At 48.7% G+C, this 14,872-nt stretch overlaps 1 protein-coding gene across 5 annotated transcripts in view; it reads left to right on the forward strand.

Annotated features, from left to right (window-relative positions):
• Nucleotides 1-14,872, forward strand: part of SBNO2 (strawberry notch homolog 2) — a 67,897-nt gene that overhangs the window by 26,143 nt on the left and 26,882 nt on the right. For 4 of the 5 annotated variants that reach the window (XM_054049833.1, XM_054049835.1, XM_054049834.1 and 1 more), the window contains one exon: nucleotides 12,295-12,459. In XM_054049833.1, coding sequence (XP_053905808.1) covers nucleotides 12,295-12,459 — 165 coding nt within the window. Of the gene's footprint in view, nucleotides 1-215; nucleotides 5,470-12,294; nucleotides 12,460-14,872 lie in introns of those variants that run through there. The other variant, XM_054049836.1, reaches the window with a different exon arrangement.

Consider the following 14,872-nt stretch of genomic DNA (forward strand, 5'->3'; position numbering starts at 1 on the left):
TTATTAAATTATATGAAAGACTTGATTCTGACTGAAATAAAGAGTTTACTGGAATAAGAAACATCCTGGAACTTCCTAGTGCTGTCCTGGAGTTCTGTCTACAGGGAATAGAGATATTAAAATCTACTTGAAGACGATTAACCAGCTCTGGGGCCTTTGAAGCATTTTACGAACAAGTTGCTTTACATGCTTGTGTCTTTGTTTTTGCACTCCAGGGTCGGGGTTTTGCCTGACTTTATTGCACTTTAAAAACCCTTTTGGTGAGATGCCTAGCACTCACTTCAGGCCTCGGTTTAGAAAAGTGAAGGCTGTGATGATAGCAGCTCAGCTGACCTTGTTACGGTAAGTGGAGTGAAATCATGTTTGTGCTCTGGCAGGATGGGGAGAAGCTGTGGCTGCCCCATCCCTGGAGGTGTTAAGGCCAGGCTGGATGGGGCTTGGAGCAATCTGATCCAGTGAGAGGTATCCCTGCCCGTGGCAGGGAGTTAGAACTGGATGGGCTTTGAGGTCCCTTCTGACCCAAATTGTTCTGATTCCATGGCTGCTGGTGTGGTGGGTGTGTGTCTGCCACTGCTCCTACCTTGCCGTGCTCACCACATTGTAGGGTGCCAGAGTGATGATCCATCAGATAACGCACTTGAGGTGATTCAGCAGATAACATGGCCATACACCCGCCTGGGCTCCTGACCTGGTGCTGAGCAAGTATTGGTTTCCTTTTAGGTAGTCCTTCAAGGATCAGGGAGCTGGACACAAAGATCTGTATGGATTCCTTTCCAATTTCAGATATTCTGTAGTTGCTGTTGGTGTATGAGGAGACGGCGGCATCAGCCTGGGCTGTTGGCACATGTGAAGGGTTTGGCAGCGAGCTGTTTTGGTCAGTGTCTGTGTGCTGGGTTTGCAGCAAAGTCCTGGACCAGGCAGGAGTGTGTGGGTGCCACAGCCTTTCCTGAACTGCCAGGCTCCAACAGCAGCACAGGGTTCACCAGCTGAGGGCTTGGTGGGCTCTGACCATCTTATTTAGCCACTCTGAGCTGGTTACTGGGCAGAGTCCTCTCCTGCTTATCTGGGTTGCAGCTGACTATTCAACAGCAACAACTCCTTTTGGTTGGATGAACTGTGCTTTAGGAGTAGATCCAGTGGAAGGTTTCCCTGCCCATGGCAGGGGTGTGGAACTGGATGGGATTTAGGGGCCCTTCCAACCCAAATCGTTCTATGATTCTATGATCTTTCCCTTTGATGTTTGAGAAGAGCTCTTGGACTATCACAGGTTGACATCGCTATGGTTAAGTGAGAGTGATTGTGCTACTGAGGCATAATTTGTCAGTTGTGTTTGACTGTGGATTGGAGGAGCCAGATGGAATGCCTGTGGCCCTAGGGATGGCGTACAAGGGTCTTGAAGGACCTGGTGTCTTCCCCGATCCAGAGTTGGTGGCTGTTATTTGTATTGCTGCCTTTGGACAGTGATGTCCACGTTTGGGTATGATATAAGGCAGAGGAGCTGATGGAGAACTGGCTTCTGAATTCTTGGCAGGCCCCGTGCTCTGCCTTCTCCCTCCATAAACTGAACAAAAGTGGGAAAAGCTCCGAGTTGAAACACAGAATGCTCTTAAAAAATGCTGGTAATATAATTTAATAGCAGACCACTGGGAAATGGTTTAAAATAGATGCTTTAATTCAAAGCAGCATTGGTCTGAGTCAGTCGGATCAGGTGAGTTTCCCCATCTCCAGCTCTGCTGGCGGTCACTGCATGTCCGGATCCATAATATGCTCAAAACCCCAGTGGTCCTTCCACCGCTGTACCTAACAGAACCGTTACCTCGGACACCTCCTTCAGCCGTTTGTCTTTCCCTGCCCTTGTATATTTGTTATCCCCCAGCTCGCAGTGTCTCGCTGCCGACTGCCATGCACTGGTTTTCTCCAGCTTTCAGGACCACCTGCCAGGTTTTACTCTCTCGCTGGCTTTCCTTCATGCTTCACAGGTTTTCCTGGTTTCTCCTTATTTTCATAGAATTGTTTGGTTGAAAAAGATCTTTGAGATCATCGAGTCCAATCGTACCTGTCCACCACTAAACCATTTCTGACCACCTCCTCTACCCATCTTTTTAACCCCTCCAGGGATGGTGACTCAAACACTTCCCTGGGCAGCTGTTCCAGTGCTGGAGAACAGTGTTGAAGAAATTTTCCTAATGTCTAATCTAAACTTTCCTTGATGCAACTTGAATCCATTTCCTCTCGTGCTATTGTCTGTCACTTGGGAGAAGAGAGAGAAGGCTCTCTGTGCACCCACCAGCACGGGAGATCCCCTCTGTCCTTGCTTTATGGCAGGCTGTCTGCTGGTCCTCTCCCCATTCCTGACCATGCAGCAATTGCCTTCCGGATTTCCTGTCCTCAAGGGAGCCATGTGCTGGCAGCACCTGCTGATCCCCAAACCCCCTCACACACTGAATTTCAGCTCTGTCTGTAAAATACCAGCAGCTGCCTCGTTATGGTTGCTCTTAGTGTCTGTTTTGAAAATAAACCCTTGGTGGTCTCCACTTGTCAAAGCTTCTCGGTGCAGTCACTTGCCAGGCACCTTCCTGCTTCTTGCTCACTTTTGGAACGGAAGCGGAGGCTGCCCTGTTCATGTCAGGAATGGCCCCAGGTCTTGTGTTTGGTTCTGGAGTGCTCAGCACAGGAAGGACATGGATCTGTTGGAGCGAGTCCAGAGGAGGCCGCAGAGATGATCCAAGGGCTGGAGCATCTGCCGTATGAGGACAGGCTGAGAGAGTTGGAGCTGTTCAGCCTGGAGAAGAGAAGGCTCCGGGTAGACCTTAGAGCAGCTCCCAGTACTGAAAGGGGCTCCAGGAAAGCTGGGGAGGAGCTCTGGATCAGGGAGGGCAGGGATAGGACAAGGGGAACAGTTTTCAGCTGAAAGAGGGGAGATTGAGATGAGATCTTGGAAAGAAATGTTCTCCTGTGAGAGTGGGGAGGCCCTGGCCCAGGTTGCCCAGAGCAGTGGTGGCTACCCGATCCCTGGGGGTGTTCAAGGCCAGGTTGGATGGGGCTCGGAGCAACCGGATCCAGTGGGAGGTGTCCCTGCCCATGGCAGGGGGAGGAACTGGATGGGCTTTTGGGTCCCTTCCAAGCCAAGCTATTCTAAGATTCTAACAGGAGTTCTGCAGGAACCGCAGTGAAAATGGAGTGTTTGTTTCTGTGGGCAGCTGGCTGGGGCGGCGAAAGGCAGTGCGATTTCACTGCTTGTATCTGAATTTGATTGTGTCTAATTAGCTGGTTGTGCCCTGGAGCTGGGGAGAGTTGCTTTAATGACATGTTTGCAGTGGCAAGGCCAAATAAATTTCTGGAATGTCTTAATTAGTGACTTGCTGGTGTCTGCCTTGCTGTGTGACCTTGATTAAACCTCCACCCCTTGCCTAAGACTACCAAGGTCTTGCTATTTCCAGAACCTTTCAAAGGGATGTGGTTTATTTCCTCTTCCTTTTCTGTTAGTGGACAGAAGGGGCAAAATGTAGGCAACAAACCTGGATTGGGAAGAGGAAGCAAGACGTATGAGCTGGTGGAGATAACCAGGACTGCTAAACTGATTTTGCAAGACTGCAGTAATAGAATCCCATAAGATAAGATAACCCACTGTGAAACCACCACTTGGAATTTTAACAGCCGGGCCTAAAGGAGGCAGCATGCCACAGGGTTTCTGCTCTCTGCGATTAATTCCTGAACACGAATGCTGACACGGACAGGAAGGCAGAATTCTTCCAGTCTTCCCCTTAAACTTGACTTCTCATCTTCCAGAAAAATCTGGTGTCCAACTCAGTCCATTTGGGTAACCTTCACAGCACGCTCTCTCCTTGTTATTGCTGGCCCGCAGGATGGCATCCTGAATGTGCTGGGGGGCCTTGAAATCATTTGCTGAACTGCTAGAATAGCACAGGGAACGCTCATCACAGAACAACACCTGCACAGGAGAGGGTCCAGCAGCTCATTGCCATCACGCAGCCAGAGGCTGAGACTAAATTTCCAGAAGCAGCAGAAGTTTGGAAATTCAGACACATCCAATTATAGAATCGTTAAGGTTGGAAAAGCCCTCTATGCTTATCCAATCCAACCATCAGTTCAACCCCACCATCCCTACTAAACCATGTCCTGAAGTGCCACATCTACATGGTTTTTGAACCCTTCCAAGAATGAGGATGCTCAGGCATTTGCCCTGCAGGGTTCATGCTCTACTGGGTTTGCTGGCCAGCTTGGGTCCCTCTCCCTGCTCTCCTCTGGCATCCCAGTGTCCTGGGAGTGCATAGCAGCAAGTCTGGCTGTGCAGTTTGGCTCTTTGGAGAACCCAGAGCCATTCCTGGACATGGAGTGGTGCAGCATCCAGCCCGGGGCTGAGCCAGAGCAGATGTGGGTGCTGCCTTGGGAACTGGGGGAGCCAACCCTGCGGCCAGAGCCCGGCACCAGGGAGATACAAACAGGAATCTTTTGCATCCAAAGCAAACAGAAGAGTTCTCATGGATTCTCTGCAGGGCGGTGGATGCTCTGGCAAATTCCCTTCTCCATCAGCCTCCAGCTGTAGTGGAGCAGACTTTCCTTAAGTTTATGATGATCGAAGCCCTTTCAAATGTCATTTTTTTTTCCTTGTCCCCACCAGAAATTTTGTGTATTTCTGTAACCAAAATTGTTAAAGTTAAAAGGCTTTGGGAAAAGAAGAGAGTATTCCTGGATACTGAGGAATAATGATGGTCTAGAAAAGCAAGTTAAGGAAATGGCTGCCACTTTTTAATTGCACTGTTTGGAGTGAGGCAGATAGTGAAGACAAAAGAAAGCTCATGGCTCTTGGAAAAAACAACTTGTGAATACTTTTAGTCATCTTTTTCAGTTTGATTTCTTCATCTGAGCCTCTGAAATCAAGAGGGCAGGACCCCCAGCCCTGCAGGAGGGGCTGCCGGTGGTGGGAGGAAACGCTAGTGGACGAGGTCAGGGATGGAGGTGAGGGGAGCCAGACTCCTGTGTCTGGCCGCTGCGTGGCGAGCCCAGCTCTGTTTACAGTGTATCTGTGGTTGAATTACACCACATACAGTAATTCTCATCGCACTGCCAGTAATTTCACTGACTTACCAAGCAGGCATCATTTCCTGAAAGTCAGCCCGGGTGCTTAGAGGAAGTAGGAGCCCTCTCCTTCATGACTAAACACTGTATGCAAATCTCCCCCGGCGCAGGACAGACGTGCTCTATGGCTGTCCTTTTCTCCTCCATTTTCACTCCTTTCTTCTGCCTGTTCTTTCTTCAAACCCCTCGATGAGCTCTCCTCCTGGCTGTTGCTGCTGATGCGGTCATGAATGAAGACCTTTCTCCATTCTGTACTGAAAAATCTCTCCTCACTGCTTCGTCCACCTCCTGCTCCGCTGACAGCAAACTGAATGCTGGTTTAAAATGTCCCAAATGCAGTTCTGGCTGAAGTTCCCATCTCTCTACAAGGTAATGCCTGGTTCTGCTTTTTCTTTTCCCCCTCCTTGATATCCCTAGTGTGTTCTGTTCTGCTCTGGCTGCTCTCCCGGGCTTGTCCCCCCCATAATTTTTGCACTGGCAGCAGAGGTTTCGAGGCGACAGCCCTCGGCACGAGGCAGTGCACTCCAGCCGAGGTTTAGAGGTGACAAAGTGCTACAAAGGGGGGTTTGTGTTCTGCTGAAACGTGGGGTGCTTGGAAACTCTTCCTTTTGGGTAGAACTTGGTCACCGATTGTGAAGTTTAGAGGAAGAGGAGCTGCCTGGAGGATTGATTGCTCTGTTTATGTAGTTGTAAGAGCTTCCAGGAGTTTTATTTTTATACCAGATGCTGGGTTTAAAAAAGAAAAGCAAGGGAACCGCTTGCTGGAGCACTGAACTCGTAGGACTGCGAGTTTATTGCCCCGTAGTTAGAAAGACTTTGGGTTTTGGCAGCTAAAAGAGTCTCTTTTAGTGATCGATTGCTTACATTGCAGCTGTTAATTCTTGATTCTGCCTTTCCTGAAACATAATTTACTTAATCTGTGGTCTTCGAGACACCAAATGTTTCTCATTGGGCAGTGTAGCTTTGTTGATGTCTGTGTTTGTGTGCCCCTGTGTGTATATGTTTGGTTTTATTTATCCCCCGCTCAGCTGGGTGCCGTGCAGCACAGTAATGGGTGTTGCTGTGCAGAAGGAGCATTTGTTTCCTCTGTGTCTGGATTGTGAGCAAATCAGCCATTTATATGGATGGCTTCATGGCCCAAAATACTTTTTGGATGCATTCTCCTCCTGTATTTAGCTTTCACCTGCTCTTTCATTATTTTTACAAAGACTTGGTTTTATCTATAAGGATCGAGCTGTTTGCAGTGGCAGGGAAGGAGAGGTAAAGTGTTTGGGTTGTTTTATCCTGATGTTTTTCTGATCTTTTCTGAGGAGTTAATTGGCTTTGATAATGTCTCTGTTTTGGGATAATGCAAAATAGCATTGACTGGAGATTGTTTGCACTTACAGCTTACAAGTCCAGCAGAGAATTGTCACTGATTTATCAGTCACTCACTAGGGCATCTTCTAATGGGATGACCAGGCAATGATTTGTGGTCCTCTCTCTCCTGTTCCAGTGTAGTGATGTTATGTCAGTTCCAGTGTAGGAGAGAACATGCTAGTGTGACTCCCAGCCTGCAGCTGAGTGTCACCTGTGCTTCGGCTGCCTGATCAAAAGCTCCATTAAGCAGTCACCGTGCTGTAAGGGAATTGCCGTCTCACTCTTTTAGAGCAGGCTGCTGTAACCTTAGTCTCCGTCTCAAACAGTTAGCGCCGAGCTGTGTTTTCACAGCAGACCTCAGGGCCTCTGGGTCCATCCTGTAACAGGAGAAACCAGGAGAAGTCTGTGCTGTGCCTGGGGTTGAGATCTTCACACTAGTGCTTCACACAGAGGTTCGCTCTCTTCCTGGGGAGCAGTGGTAATGAAGAGGTGGAGGCAAAGCCAATCTACCAGCTCCTGCGGTGGAACTGGCCTGCTAGGGGGATCTGCTGTTGGGTTCAGGTTACAAGGTGGACTCAATTGGAGAAGGGAATTTCAAAATCCAAAAACCCCACCACTCCCTTCCCTCCCAATAGCCTTATTCCAGAAATAAGATTTATGTAGGGAATGGTTGCAGAGTAGCATTTGAAATAAAGAATCATGCCTCGCAGGATCACTTCCAGCTGTTGCAGAAATCGACTTCCACTGAAACATAAATTAAGTGTTGTGGCTGTAAAAACCTCTTATTTCCAATAAGAAAATGTTAGAATTCTTATTAATCAGTCTTAAACAGGGACAAACTAACTCACTTCAAACCCTGCCGATGAGCAGAAGTGGTGCTTTCCAGCTGTGGGAGCTGGTTCTGCAGTCCCTGTGCTCAGCTCTCACCCGTTCGGAGTGCTTGCTGCACCTGTAACCTCCTCACTCCTTGTGGTTTCTTGGGCTGTCTCTTCTAACTTCAACATCTTCATTTCCTTTCCAGTGCTGCTGTTTGTGTTTCAGGGGCTTGGTCCCTTCTGGCCAAGGGTTTGTTCTGGATGGGATCAGCTGTAACCAGCACAAGAACATTAGTGGGTTTGGCTTTATCCCACTGAGGACTGGAGTCCTTCTCCTCACTCCTATTTCATGAGCTGATGGTTTAGGTGATCTTCCTTCCCTCCCTTCCCTCCCCCTTGAGGAGACTAAGCTAGCTGCTCTTGTTTGCTCCATTTAAACCAATGGAGTAATTAGTCAAGGCATGGTTTATAATGACACAGGTTGTAATTATCAGTATGGCCATGGATAAAACAAGCTGCATTTTGTGTATAAGCGAGTCTCATCATGGGTTGCACTGTGAGCACTTCAGGGCGGGGATGCAGCACTTTACTGGTTTTAGTGCTCTTGAGATAACGCAGTTGGCTAAGAGAGACAGGAGCCTCTGAGTTTGTGACTAAGGCCTCGTAACAATGTGGGAGGATGGGCTCGCTGAAGTCTTTTCCAAGACTAAGATTATCCTGCTGCTGATTTGGAGGCTGGTTTCCTTTTCCTTGTTTCAGTCTAGTGCCCTGAACAGAGGGAGGAGCTGTGGTGGGGCTGAAGCCTTCGCTGAGGGATTAGAGGGGCTGGGCTGTGGAGGGCGCTTGCTGGGGACTCTTTTGTCAATGCAGTGTCATTGTTTTCTCACATCCCATTGCTGTTCTGCTCCCCTTTCTTCAGGACCCTGATTGGCAATGGCTGCTCTGTCTGCTCTGCAGCCACCTTGCCGCCATGCTCGTTGTTATAGAATCACAGAAGTGTTTGGGTGGGAAGGGACCATAGGTTAATTAGGCTGGAAAAGACCTTAGAGATCATCAACTCAACCATAGCTGTCCACTAGTAAATCATGTCCCCGAGCACCTCATCTACCTGCTTTTTAAACCCATCTAGAGATGGTGACTAAAACACCTCCCTGGCCAGCCTCTGCTAGTGCTTGAGAACCCTTTCTGTGAAGGAATTTTTCTGACTATCCAATCTAAACTTCTCCTGATGCAGCTTGAGACCATCCCCTCTTGTCCTATCACCTGTCACTTGGGAGAAGAGACCAACACCCACCTCTCTGCAGCCTCCTTTTAGGTAGTTGTAGAGAGCAATGAATTCTCCCCTCACCCTTCTCTTCTCCAGGCTAAACAACCCCAGCTCCCTCAGTCACTCCTCGTAAGAGTTGTTTTCCAGCCCCTTCACCAGTTTTGTCACTCTTCTCTGGACATGCTTCAAGACCTCAGTGTCTTTCTTATAGTGAGGGGCCCAAAACTGAACACAGGATTCGAGGTGCAGCCAATGCATTCACAGCTGTTTCCTCCTGAGCTGGCTTCTGGGATTTGCGAATGAATAAAATCAGCTCTGAAGGACTGCTGTAGCTCAGCAATGGAACCTGGTTGGGATCTGAGAGCATCCAGCTCCTTAGGACACTGCTCCCACTGTCCCTGAGCAGCAAAGCCCTCAAGTGAAGCAGTCAGCTAAATGCAGCGAAGCCCCTGAGTGAAGCTGGGTTCAGTGCTGAAATGGGTCTGGATGGCAAGGTTTTTCAAAATGAAAAGAAAAAAGCAAAGAAAACCCTGGCTAAAAAGAGCTTTCCTTGCACCTCCAGCCTTTTGGTTTAGCTCTTTCTTGGCTGTAGTGCAGGATCTTCCAGTCTGCCTGTCCTTGAGAGCGGAAAAAACACGCTTCTCTCAGCATGCAGGTTGGACTAAAGGCCTTTCATCTCTGAGTTTTAGTATCAAGGAGGATGCTGTCTTCTGGTGCCCGTTATGAGTAAGAACTAGTTCTTGCTCCTTCTCATGTGAGCAGGGCTTTGGGAGCGAGCCTCTGCCATTCCTCCTGCCTGCTGAACGGAATGTGAACCATGGGAGGTGGCCAACCCCAAGGTGTGTGATTTTAGCTTTCCATTCTGGATCTCTCCAGGCGCCTGGGAAAAGCAGCCTGTCTGCATCTCGGGACCAGCCACTTAACCAGCGGTTGCTCGTTGCTTGTGGACAAAGCACTTGAGCCGTCACAGATTTTGTGTGAGAGGGTTGTAGCTCCAGGTTCATCTTGGGAGCTGTTTGCGTCCCTGTGTTTTGGTGGGTACTCAGAGATAAAAGCTGCTGCTTCTAGTGCTGGATTTTAGAGGGAACCGCTTCAAAGCAGTTCTTACGAGCCTCTTGATATCAGTCTGAATTTATCCTCTGTGGAGTTATCTGCTCCGTCAGATGCCCTAAGTGAAGTTTCCAGCTGCTTCAGGTCCTCCTGCCTAAGTCCATTGTATCAGGTAGCAGAGCAGAAGGTGCAATCCATCTGCCCATCCATCTCTTCCTCCTTTCTGGGAACGCACGGAAGAGCTGCTATAAAATTGATCTAAACGGTTTTATAAAAGGCGTAACATGAAAGAGTGGTATTAGAATTGTTAAACTCTTCCTAAGTCACAGCAAGCCCAGATGTCTAGTGCTCGCTGCTTTGCCTGTGTCCTGGTTGGATCTGGAGAGGTGTGATAGCACAGGAGCGTTGTTGGTGGTGACAGTCCAGAGACTGTTGAACTCCTACAGCACTTGTTCTTGGGGTCAGAAGTCCAGAGGAAGAAGCAGAAGTGTGATGAGGACAGCAAGAGAGATCGTGGTTTAACAGTGGTTCGAGGTAATGGGCAAGTGTTTCTGCAAAGGTCTGGAGGGCTGGCAGAGCCTAAAGACCTTGGGAGATGGGAGTTAATGGGAAAAAAATGAACGTTTGCTTGAGGCTGATATACGCTGCCTGTACCACACTCTGAATCGGGAGCTTCAGGCTGTGGGAGGCTAGCAGGTTCCTGCAGGATGCGAAGGCCACTTGCTGTGGCCAAGAAATGCTGTGGACAAGAAATGCTGTATCTACCCAACCATTTTCGTGGTTTCTCAGGTTGGAAATGGAGCCCCATTTCCAGAGATTGCTTAGAATTCCAAGGTGATAAATCTACTTGCCTGCTTAAGTCTCTGTAAAGCCTTGATTTCTGGGTAATCCTAAAATAGCTGCAGAAGTATCAAGAGCACAAGCTGCAGAGGAAGCACTGCCTGGCTGCTGCTGGGCAGGCAGCGGCAGTGTCACACGTCAGTGCAAGCACCCGGTGCTGGCAGGAGAGTGTCCTGCAGAGCACCACCACCCTGGTAGCACAGCCTTAACAAACCCTTTCTCATTAAGCCTTTGGGTCCCTCCAGTTAGGTTTTGATGGGTAAAAACTTCACCCATTGTCCCTGCAGTCTCTGCCCTCACTTTGGTGCTCTTGCACAGCTGCTAGCATCTGCAGCTTCAGAGCAGCGCTTGTCATCTTGGACACCAAACGAGACCTGTCTGAGAAGAAGGTGAAGGAACATGTCCTGATGGTTTTAAATGCTGCAAACCCATAACTTTTGATGGCGATCAGGGGAGCCTCACCCAACTCTTGGCTTGACTCCCTTAGGAATGGTGCAGGCAGACTCAGCTGTTCATGGGTTTATGTCAGGCGGGGCTAAGTGACTTTTAAAAATCTTTGGCTGCCTTTCTGCCTTGTAGTAGGAAATCAGCCCTTAACTGGAAATGAACAGCGATTTCTCCTCATATCAGAGACTGTGGCTCTCCTGGCAGCTGTGCTGCAGTATTATTGCACTCTGGTTCTCTGGCCTAGCGGAGAGCTCAAGCTGGCTGTGTGCTGACAAACCCAGTCCTTGGGAAGAACCACAAAGCTGATTTGTGTTGGCAGAGTCCTGCGGGGCATCAAGAAAGACCTGTCGGTCTGTGTGTGTATCCCTCTGGGGCAGGGGCACACCTCCAGCAGGAGCTGTGGGTAGTGTTTCCAAGTATGTTGCTCTTCAGACAGAGTTTTTCTGCTTTGAGAAAGTTTGGAAGTGGTGTTTGATGTGGAAAGGGAGCTGAGATGGTGTGGTGGACTCAGGGAAGGGGCAGTGAGTTGTACCAGGGCTAAAGGTAGAGAGTGAGAAGTACTTTTTCATTGTAGGCCACCTGAAATTTGAAAAACCAGACAAGGAATTGACGATAGGGAGGGCATTGAGGGCACCTTGTGAGCTGGAGTCTGGTGACTCAAACCATCATCATCACTGGTTTGGCACAAGCTAAAGCCACTGTAAGCCGAGGCACCAGAAAAAGACCAAGGGCAGAGCCTGAATCCTCACGGCTGAAGCACATTCCCTCCTTTCCCAGACTGAGTCCTGCCCTTGGGCAAAGGATTGGTAGATTTGCTCAGATTTATCTAGACACAAACCCCGATGACACTGGTGCCCCTTCCCCCTGCTCCTGGGAGTCTTCTCTATGCAGAACCTGCCGTGGGGAGACTCATTTTCTCTGATGAGCCTCCAGGTCTTGCTGGGTTATGAATTGCAATTAAACTGCTGTGTCATGATGGGTGTAGCTGATGCCCTGCGAGTGTCTGTGCATGACTGATGTACTGAATCCTTTGGGCGTCAGGCTGAGGGCTTTGTTCCCCTCATATGTCTTTTTAATCAAATACAATGCTGAGGTGACTGATGCCTTGGTTGAGCCCTCCTCTTTCTTTCGCACTTATATCCACGGATGCACAGTCTGAGGCAGTTGTGAAAGTGTATCCGGAACTTTTGTCCAGTCATTGCTTTTGCTCTTTTTTCAAGAAACTGAGATTTTAAGCCAGCTGCTTCGACACGTCCATAATTACAAGTTAATTTTGAAGTATTTGTCGAGCATGAAGTAACGGAGCTGCTCATTTGATAGCAAGAAATTAAAGCTTCCTGGATGAGGAGGGATGAGAAAGGAGCTCCCTGGTCTTCTCGACCTGTGTCCTCTTAACTGTTTGTTTCTCTGTCTCAGGATTCTTCATACCTCGATGAGCTCTCCCACAACAATTCCCTCTTCTCGTCCCCTGCGGATTCCCTCTCTGACATTGCGGATCCAAAGGACTTCTTGCCTGCTGGTAGTCTGAACCATGTGCCAACACTATGGGATGTAAACACACCGCAGCAGAACCAAATAGAGGTATGGGCTGCTCCTCTTCCATCCTCCCCATCAGACAATAAATGACCTCGGGCTTCATCCCGGGGTATTTTCACCAAGGAATTAAGAAACCGACCCACTTCCCTACAGGAGTTGTGGTACGATATTATTTCACTGTTGCCAGCTTTACCTGGGGAGGGAAAGGGGAGGTAATTACACTTCCTTTAGTCTCCTGGAAGCAGGGGAAAATCCAGATATCCTCAAAGGGCTGCGTGAAATCTTTTGGAGTGTGCACACTATCTCTGTCTGCTGACTGCTGTAGCAGGTAGGTGCATCACAAGGAATAAGTATCCCTAAAACATTCCGCAGGACCAAAGTGGCCTCAAGAGTGCTGAGGAGATGTACTCTGGGAAAAACACCGTGACTTGTATCACTAACTGTCCCCAGCAGCCGCCCCCACCATTTATTTATTCTCCATGAGAAGTATTTAAGTAACAATGACTGAAAACCAAACCCTGTCTCAGCTTAAACCTAACCATTTGTGTTTACTGTGCGTGTCCAAGTCCCTGCAAATGATTACATCTCTCACTATTCCTGGGCGTGTGATATCCCAGCAGTCCCACAGCAACATGTGGTTCTGTACATTTTTACCAGCCTGCTGCCATCTGTTTTCCCTCAGCTTTTGGGACCAATTCCTTGCTATTGCACAACCTGGTATCGCTCTCTATGGGCAGCCACCAGCTTTGGTTGTTTGGGGAACCGATATTGCCTACGCATCTGCTGCATCTCTAGATCTCTGCTCTCATGGCAAATGCCCAGCCATGCACCGGTTTCCTTAGTGGGTCGATGTCTCATGGAGATTGCAGGGAGGAAACTGTTGGGGTTGTTGAGCCTGGAGAAGAAGAGGTTCCGGGAAGACCTTAGAGCAGATTCCAGTACTGAAATGGGCTGCAGAAAAGCAGGGAAGGGACTTTTTCAAGGGCATGTGATAGTATGAGGGGGAATGGCTTTAAGCTGGAAAGGGGAAAGTTTAGATTAGACGTTAGGAAGAAATTCTTCACGATGAGGGTGGAGAGGCCCTGGCCCAGATTGCCCAGAGCAGTTGGTGGCTGCTCCGTCCCTGGAGGTGTTCAAGGCCAGGTTGGATGGGGCTTGGAGCAACTGAATCCAGTGGGAAGTGTCCCTGCCCACGGCAGGGGGTGGGACTGGATGGGCCTTGAGGTCCCTTCCAGCACAAACCATTCCATGGTTCTCTGAATCCAAGCTCCTGTCAGCTGTAGACTTTGTGACATCTCGGGCCATTCACACAGATCGCAAACCTGAACTCCTGCTGGAATCGGTGAGATTTTATCACCTTTATAGACTATCTGCTTGGCCCTCAGCATGTCTGTTATTGGAGCAGAGGATCCCACTGCCCTCCTTCCTGTGGATAAACGCATTGGACATGAAGGCAGAGGCTGCACAGGGAATCTACACGCAGTCTTGTAGCATTGGACCAGTTCAAACTTGAAGTCCCTGACTGTTAGCAGGAAGAGAGCTGAGTTGTTTGAACCAAGGAACTGGTGAAGAAATCACAGTTTGTTAACTGAGTGCTTACAAAAGCTGGAGAACAGACGCATCCCCTGGGACAGAACAGGCATGGGCCTTATTGCTCCTGGTCACTTATTACTGGGTTTTTAACGTAGTAGCCTAAATCATTGCAGAAATAGTTTCATGGTGTCCTGTTTCTAAACACGTGCGCTCCAGTTGAGATGCTTGATGCTTATAACAGCGTGTAATTTCCTATCTGTGGAGCGTACAGCAAAAACTGTACTGGGAAAAGCTGTTCTAAATCCAGCGCAAAGAATGCAAGCGAGAAACAAATATGTGTCATGTAAGTGTGAGACTGACTTGTCCGACTGTGGTGGAGCAGCCATCTCCAGTCCTGTCGCCTGCTGTTTTTCACATCCTCCCCTCGTCCTGCAGAGCAGTCAGTTCAGATAAGGCCAATCAAGTCCTTGGAATTCCATTTATAAATTCCTTCCTTTTCAAAAAGAATCTCTAGCTATTTTAAATGTTGTTTTATCTGTGTTTTCTGAATAGAATGGGGGGGGGAGGGGATTTGATTGGGTTTTAGTTTTTTTTTTTTTCGTTCTTTTCTTTACTGAGTTGTTTCCTGAGGAGGTGTCAATCGAGTCTATCCTGATCAGAAGACTTTGGTTCCATTGTTGCATGGGAGGTGGTAGCTCACAGGGCACCGGGTACAAGGGTTGCCACACTGGCTCATGATCGGCAACTTGTTTATTACCTGAATTTCAAATCTGCTTTTGTTGTTGTTAAGGGTGGCAAACAAGTGATTTGCTGCAAAACCTCAAGGCAGGGACGATGTCCTGTCACCACATGCTCTTATAAAACGTCCCTCCCCAGCTTTCCTGGAGCCCCTTTCAGTACTGGAAGCTGCTCTAAGGTCTCCGCA

The sequence above is a fragment of the Cuculus canorus genome, chromosome 27 (assembly GCF_017976375.1).
Source record: "Cuculus canorus isolate bCucCan1 chromosome 27, bCucCan1.pri, whole genome shotgun sequence".
Classification (NCBI taxonomy): Eukaryota; Metazoa; Chordata; class Aves; order Cuculiformes; family Cuculidae; genus Cuculus; species Cuculus canorus.